Source organism: Nanorana parkeri, unplaced genomic scaffold (assembly GCF_000935625.1).
Source record: "Nanorana parkeri isolate BGI_ZX_2015 unplaced genomic scaffold, ASM93562v1 scaffold105, whole genome shotgun sequence".
Lineage (NCBI taxonomy): Eukaryota > Metazoa > Chordata > Amphibia > Anura > Dicroglossidae > Nanorana > Nanorana parkeri.
In genome coordinates, this window is record NW_017306373.1 from 1033572 (window position 1) to 1041713 (window position 8142).

At 34.3% G+C, this 8142-nt stretch overlaps 1 protein-coding gene across 4 annotated transcripts in view; it reads right to left on the reverse strand.

The window, feature by feature from the left end:
* Window positions 1-8142, reverse strand: part of SALL3 (spalt like transcription factor 3) — an 18081-nt gene that overhangs the window by 9383 nt on the left and 556 nt on the right. The window contains exon 1 of one of the 4 annotated variants that reach the window (XM_018553007.1): window positions 7647-7722. The exons of 2 other annotated variants lie outside the window; for them this stretch is intronic. In XM_018553007.1, the coding sequence (XP_018408509.1) occupies window positions 7647-7698 (52 nt within the window). In that variant the 5' untranslated portion in view covers window positions 7699-7722. Of the gene's footprint in view, window positions 1-7646; window positions 7723-8142 lie in introns of those variants that run through there. One more of the 4 variants, XM_018553008.1, reaches the window with a different exon arrangement.

The window sequence follows — 8142 nt, forward strand, 5'->3', positions numbered from 1 at the left end:
ATATATATATATGTACTCACATACATATACACACACAGTCACATCCAAATATACCCTCAAGTGCTACTACTGAATTTACAGTTAGGCACAGAATGCAAAATATGAAAGCAAGATTTACAAGTAAGTGATATATTTTGCAATAAAATAAAAATGATAAATATCTATATATAAAAAAAGGAATAAAATAATTTGGCACATTAAATTCCACTGCAAATCCTAGGCAGGTTCCTTTCAGATCTGCTTACGAAGTTACATTGTGTATAACCCTGTGAGCAGCTGTGCTGCATTTTTTAAATCAAACACACTATCATGTTCAGAAATGGTCACTCAGAATTGCATTTTTTTTACAGCAGTTTAAAAATACAAGAGGCATGTTTTTCTTCAAGTGGTTTCCTGTGGAATTGGATGAATTAACACTGCCGGATTTGTTTTGATTTTTAATGTATTCTTGTGAAATAGCAATGTGCCAATTTACCTCTCTGTACATGCACATGAAATCTATTTCATATACATGTGGATCATGATGCAAACTTCACCAGGCTGTGAACATGTACAAAAAACTATAGTATAAAAATACTATACTGCTATAATAACTGATCATCAGTTAAAATATTGTTCTAAAAATGTTTTTAATCATTAAAAAAACCTGGATTTAAAGGTAACATTTTAAAAATATTATTGCATAATTTGAAATCTTGCTGGATGAACAATACCATGTGCACAGAGACAAGCAATACTCTTTTATCTAAAAAATATTTTTTTTAAATGAACGCACAAATTTTAAAAATACTTCTGTTGGAATGCTGTTCCATGTACCTTCTTATAAAGCACACGCTAATAGTGCCCTGTTTTAAAGAACATTCTGCAATGAACTTCAACTAGGCTTTTAATTTACAGATTTAAGAAAGGAGCATTACGCAGAATGCCACAGCCAATACAGGTATTAAGATCAGCTGTACTTCCCATTAAGTTAAGTAAAATTTGAGTAAGTGAGAAGTGTCATAGACACTAAAGAACACTATGTTTAGCAGGCCTGTTTAATATTTAATTGCTGCTGCTGGTCTTAATGGACCTGCTAAATAAAAGCTGATCTAGCAATATCTTCTTTGGGCAGAGGTATAGTACAGTGAAAGTATTTTTGAGCGTACGCACTAAAAAGAAAAAGGAAGCCATTTGGCATTAGAAAGATCATTGTACTAACAAACAGTACAGGCCTCTCTGGTGTGGTCTAGAAAAGAAGAAAAGGCCACACGCTAAAATTCCAACTAGCCAAGGAAAATGTTTACATGGTGCTGACTTCGTTAATTTAATATTTAAAATTCACTCTAGTGCACAGATAAACTATTAATGTTGCCAGTTTTAACTCTTTAATGACAATGAGCAACAGTTTGCATTTTACTTATCTTCATTTTCCACTTTATTGTGACTCTCATGACTAACGAACAGTGGCTTGCTGAGAATGGTAACAATTCTATATTTGTTGACTGAAAAATATTGTCATTTGAAATAATAATAATAAAATAATGTGCCTATAAGCAATTTTGCGTAAAAAATATTAGCAATTTAACCCCGCCGTATGATTTTTACGTAAGTTATACATTTCTATAGACAACAAGCATCTACAAGATGCAGCAAAAACCATCAAATACAGCCAACACCGATTGTGTTAATCAAGGATATAATGTTATAATCTTTATATAAACTCAGAGACATCGTCTTTAGGGTGGCAAGCCACATTGGTTAACTGATGCTGTTGTTTTATATGTTTGTTTCTGTGATATTTACATTTCTGTGTTTTACAAATTACAAAGGCAAATTAGCCATAGGGATATTTGGGGGCATTTGAACAACTAGGCCTCCCAAAATATAATTGTTAATACATTGACTTTAACTTTGTATTTAGTAAAATTGATTTTTCTTTTGCTTCTCTGACATAAATCAAATGAATATAGCCATTAGTGTTTGCAATAAAGCATGTTGATGCTGCACATATCTGTCATGTAAAGAAGGATCATGGGATTGTAGCGCAGCCGGAGACCCTGCAGAAATCATGTTTACTTTAAAAATTCATCTTGCCACGGCTAAGTAATCAGCTGTGGAAAAGCAATAGTTTAGGCACCTTTTAATTAAATGGCTGACAGACAGAAAGCAGCAAGGAGTGAGGACTCCTAGCACAGCTCTGTGCCTGGCACTGCAGATTATTATTCAAAATGGCTGCATTTAAAGGGAATTTTGTAGTACATTGTAACATTAATCAACACACTCTCAGACACAGCAGAAATGTGTTACAGTATTTAATTGGAGAATTGCTGCATGTCAAAAGTCCTCTTTTGTTTGCAACAGATTCCCTTTAAACACAAAAATGTTGAAGGTAATATCTCTGTGTCACTGGGCCACAGAGTCAGCGGCAGGGTATACATGTACGCATATCAGCCAACTTTTCTTCATGCAGGTGCAAGCAGACAGATGAATAAGAACATATCTGACATACAGTCCTTCTAACCTAACTGCATAAACATGGAAGTCTATAGGTATAACTACACCTAACAGATCCTACTGAAGAGGCCACATTGCCATATACCTTTCATGAGAGTTTGCAAAGCGCAAATCAAATGCGAGCAAGAAATCAATTAGGAATGAGACCGCACATACACATGGTAAGCCTAGCACTCGTTTTCTGCTGAACGTGAAAAAAAAATACATGCAAACATTTCTTAGTTTTAAAATGTTCCCTGGATAATCCACAGAAGGATGTTTCAGATATAAATTCCAAGTGCTGTACTATGACTGTGTTTCCTGAACTGGAAGTTTCTGAATTCTAGAAAACTGGGGGCATTTTGTTTTCTTGCAAATTAATTCTTTTTAACTCTTTATGATGGCTGTGATTCCCATAAAAGAAGATGAATTATCACATACAGAGCCCAAGCTGTGAAACAGGAGGAGACAAATAGAGACCCCTACTGTGTTTAACAATGTAGATGAAATTCCAGACTCAATAGAAATTTTTGCCCTCTTTCAAAGACCACAATGGCTGTCAACATGACAGTGAACAGTGGAGGGCACTATTGCTATGCACAATGTTATAGGCCTAGCATATTTAGATTAATCTATTCAGTGGCCTAAATCTCAGAATTTGTTAAGTAACAACCACCTGTGGCATAGTCACCAACTGTCTTCTATTTTTTTCCCCAACATTTGCAGTTTATACTCATGAAAGCCATCCATTAGCTATTTAAACACTATGCAAACAGATATATGTTAGGATGCCATTATCGGCATATTCCCAGATTACAAAAGAAACATTAAACTATTTAAAGATTCTTTTGTATCTACTTGTGAGTTCACTTTCTTTGATATTAAGTTGTTTCTACCAGTAACAATCATGATGATTATTCTATTCTGGAAACTAACAATGAAAAGATTATTAATCTAGACAAAGTAATTTTATGAACATTAATAAAAAATGACATAATGATTAAAGCTAGTTAATTCTGATTATATTTTAGAAGGTAAAATTATAAATTTGGTTACATTTTGTTTCAGTAACTGGCATGATGTATGAAATATTTTTACATTTTATATTAATGATAGTTTTAACTATATAATAAATAATTTAGCCTATTACTTTTCACAATACCTTCAGGGTTTACAATTTATCAGAGTAAGCCCCAAGCTTCATTTAATATGACAATGAGAAATTCTAATTAAATACACTATTTTATGTATGTTGAAAGAAGTATCAAATGCATGGCTTGTGGGGTTTAAAATGCAAATCCATGTGATAATTGTTTCCAAATTGTAAACATCATGAATCGTATTTATAAACCTAGCCCGTGCTGCATGCGTCAATTAGATGGCAGTACCAGAAGTGTTAATCCGATGGCCTTATGTTAAAAAAGAACCTAATATATTATCATTATTAGTAAGTATTTCTAAACCAATAATACATCCATCAAAGCTTTGCACACACACATAAAATATTTGCATGTAGTAGTTAAGAATATTTAAGTATAATTATTTTTTTTTTTAATAAAGTAGTATGATAATATTCCTCCTAGTATTGATCTCTAAAAGAAAAGCTTTGAAAGCTTTTTAATGTGTTTCAAAATAAAAAAATATATATTTTCTACTCTTTAAACCAAATTAAGTTGTTACTTTTAATTGTAAGCAAAGCTGATTTTCCTATCTACATAAGCAAACAAATTAAAAAGGAACAGAGAGAACAAGGTTTCTTGTTTAAAGGCTTCTTTTTAAGAAGATCGGCACATGCTAATCTGTGTTGCATGTAGCTAGATCTCTAGGTAACACTCAATTCTAGTGTTATCACAACTGAAGCAACCATGCTGCCAAGGTCAACTGCACAGATGTACTAATTGTATTATGAGCTTGACATCTAGTGGCCACCCCTGGCAGGGCAAAACAGGCAAAGGTTAAATCAGCCAGCCTTGTCAAAGCACTTCTAAACACCCACCCTCAGGGACAAGCCATTGGAAACCTGTTGGCACTTCATGCAGTCCCACCTTTTCAATGTCACCAAACAAAATGAATCTCTAGTGTGTGTTGGGCATTAACACTTGGAAACAGAACACTAATGACAATATTGAAACAGTTTAAACTGTTGAACACAAGAATCTAAGTAATAATGAGAATTTTTTTTAATTTGCAATAATAAAAAAAATAAGGGTAAGGAAAAAAAGAATAAATCATCCATGTCAACAGTTATTTAGTGCAAAATAAATTATACTGATTTATTTATAAATAAAACATAATAATGTTTATTTGATTAGGCCTCTGTGTATAGCTAGGTGTACAATTTATATACTTTATTATACTCTATGTACAACACATAATTCTTTTTAGGTGCATTTGTTCATGCATATTTATTTATTTATCGAAAAAATTACATTTTGTAAATGATATCTATATTAAATCCTATTAAATACTAGCATTTAATCAAATTTAAATCTCGAACAGTACATTAGTATATTCCTATGCCCATAATATCATATCTTATCATTAAAAACAGCATGTTTAAAATATTACAAATGTAACCCTAAGATTAAAAATCTAAAATAAAAATACCAAATTAAAATAATATTTTCCCTGAGTAGACTTCTGGATTATTTCATGTATTTCTTATTAAAGTTTGATCCATTTATAGTCCAGATTTTTTTAGCTTATTTTAGCAACATATAGATTTAACTAGCACAGCTGATGTTCAATATCCTTCTGGCCACTTTAAGATCAATAGGAAGACTATGCCAGGATTAGCTCTACATGATGAGGAAACCTGACCCACTTTTACCACATTTCACTCACAATGCATATACAAATAATCACTTGTTTTACAAAATTGTAATTGTTGTTGCTCTGCTTTTCACCTCCACACCAACCAGTGAAACTGAAACACTGCTCTAAGAACAAACACCCCATGTAAAACTTTTTTTTCCCCTCTTGTTGCTCAGACTATAGCATCTCATTGTTATTCAGCATTCATCAGAGCCCTCTAAGAATGACAAAAAAGATGCTTGTCTCTAGCTGTAATGTAAACGAGCTTAAATTCTTCCTCTTCCTGAATCTGACTGACTCTCTTTACTTGCTGATGGAAACAAATATGTAATGGGAGCTGCTTAAAGCGACAGTTACTTTGGCTATCTATAGTTCGTTAAAACTAAAATGCCTTTCTTTCAGGTACCATTAAATAAACCAAAACCATATCACAATAATTTCCTATTATTCTGAAAATGTGTTCTACTAGCAATCTGAATTGCAATATTTGAACATTTTAATGTGTATTATAAATGTATTGTGCTACGCAGGCCACAGTAAAACAGTTTAAATGTTGCGTTCATTGTACTATAAAATAAACACATTCCGAGGTAGCAGTTTGTAAAGCTTAGAATAGTATTTTGTAATATTTTTGTTATTTAATTTACATCTAAGCAGTTCATTAATTTGTGCTGTCTGATTATTGTCGGAATAATTTACCACCTATGCGTTCAACATAATATAGATCATTCATAAGAGTCATATTAAAAACATAAGTACTACATTTTCATTAGAATAAAAAATGATATATGTGTGTATATTGTGTTAGTGAAAATCATCCATGATCTGATATTTTACGACCACTTATTTTATCCCAAAGAAATCTTATCAGCAAAAAATAAAAAGCAAGACTGAAATATAGACATATTTGTTTACAAAGTTGCTTGTTATTTGCCTTATGTACTTTCAAATGTTTCTAAAACACCCCACAAATAACTAAACTATGGAGTATTAAAAAAAAATATTGACATGCTGTTGAAATAGTTATTTTAACAATGTTTCTAGTTATGTGTTTCTCAATAAGCTCTCACTAGAAGTGCTTCCAAAATGTAACCAGTCTATACAACTGCACACAATATTCCAAATTTCCAGTTCTATCCTGATTTTGTTTAATTGAATTTGGGGGATTTAGCTTTTCTTAATGAGATATGGTTTATGAGAGTGTAGTCTGCATTTTTCTTTTTTTTTCAGAATGATTTAGTTTCATTTTTTTTTCGAGACTACTTTTGAAAAGAGATTTCGAGCTATTCAGAACCCACAATAATCAAGCTTTAAAAAATTCTCACTGGGATGCAATGTAGCCCTTTTGATGGAAAGGCTGTCTTTCTCATTCTGCAGAAATAAATCCATTCATTTGATCATGTAGTCATTGAGTGCAATACAAAACAAACCAAGTGTAAGAAATGCTTAGTGATGAAGTAAACAGAAAACCATTTCCATGACAAAAAGATCCTTTTGCTCCTAATCTAGCCACCATATGCAAGCGTTTCTTTTTAGCATATCTCCTGCTCTAATCTCTAGTGACACAGCTACACAGATAAGACTCATTCTGACCATAAAACAAAAAGAAAAAGTTTCCAAGAAAGATACTTTCTTCCACAAATCCAGGAAATTCTTCTGAAGCCTGACAATGACTTGTTCTGTTTGGTGAAATAAAAGGGAGCATCTGGAAACCGCAGCCTCAAAGGACATGCACCGAGGCCTTTTCTGGCCACCTCTCCTCTGTTATTAGTGAGGGATGATAGGGCTACTTGGAAGGCAGATGTGTTAGCCTCATGCCTGAGAGAAATCATTACACTACATGCATGTAGAAAGTTCCCAGCACCTTCCACTACACAGATGTCACTATATGGAAGTGTATAAAACACCAGTCACGTTTTTTATTTCTTTATGACATTGACCTAATAATTTTTGGTCTTTTTTGGGGGGCAGTGGGTTTTCAAAGGCAACTCGTCTATTATAAAACCTAACTATGTCCAGAAAATCACATAGTGCTGGAAAAACTTGTAATAGCACTTAATGTTTTAAAGTTGAAATATGAATATAATATGTACCGATAGCTCAAGATTTATGGAGGTGACAGTCTATGTGTCAGCCCAATGCCAGTGTGCTGCTGGCAGCAGGTAAAAAAAAAAAAGAGATGTGTGAGAGCAGCAGCCCATGCAGGACCTCCCTTGCTCCTCTAAGGGATCTGTTAGTCTTACACCATTCCCACCTCCCCCTGTTCCAGCTAACCTTTAAACCACCCTCAGCTTTCCAAAAACAACCCCCCCAAAGTAGCCCCAAACAAACATTAGCAGCCCACAGGATCCCCTCACCTTTGGTTGAACCTGGGAGCAGCTCCCCGGCAGAGAGGGCACTGGCAGGCATTGAAGCTACCTCTTCTTGTGTGTGCGCTCACGAGAATGCACAGTGTTTCCGGAAAGCCTTTCACAAGCCTCAATCTTTCTCCATCCCCAAAACAAGATCAGTAAAGCCCCCCTCCTCCTCCTCCTTTCTCTATTCCCCTAGTACTTGCAAGTTGAAGGACACAGACTGGGATGGATACAAGCTCCCGCTGCTCACTGCAACTTTTCGGCAGCTAGTCTTTTCTGCTCCAGCACGGAGAGGTCAACGCAGACCTGAGCGAGTGCTCTACCCCCTGCCAGTAAAAAGACATCACCTTCCCGCAGCCGTCACACCTCCCCAGCAGCCTCTCCACCGCAGCCGTCTTTTGTTCTGCTGTGCAGGTGGAAACTACTGCTAAACTTCTCACACATCCAAGAGGGCTGGCTTTCAAAAAAAAAAAAAAAAAAAAAAAAGAAATTTCAAAAT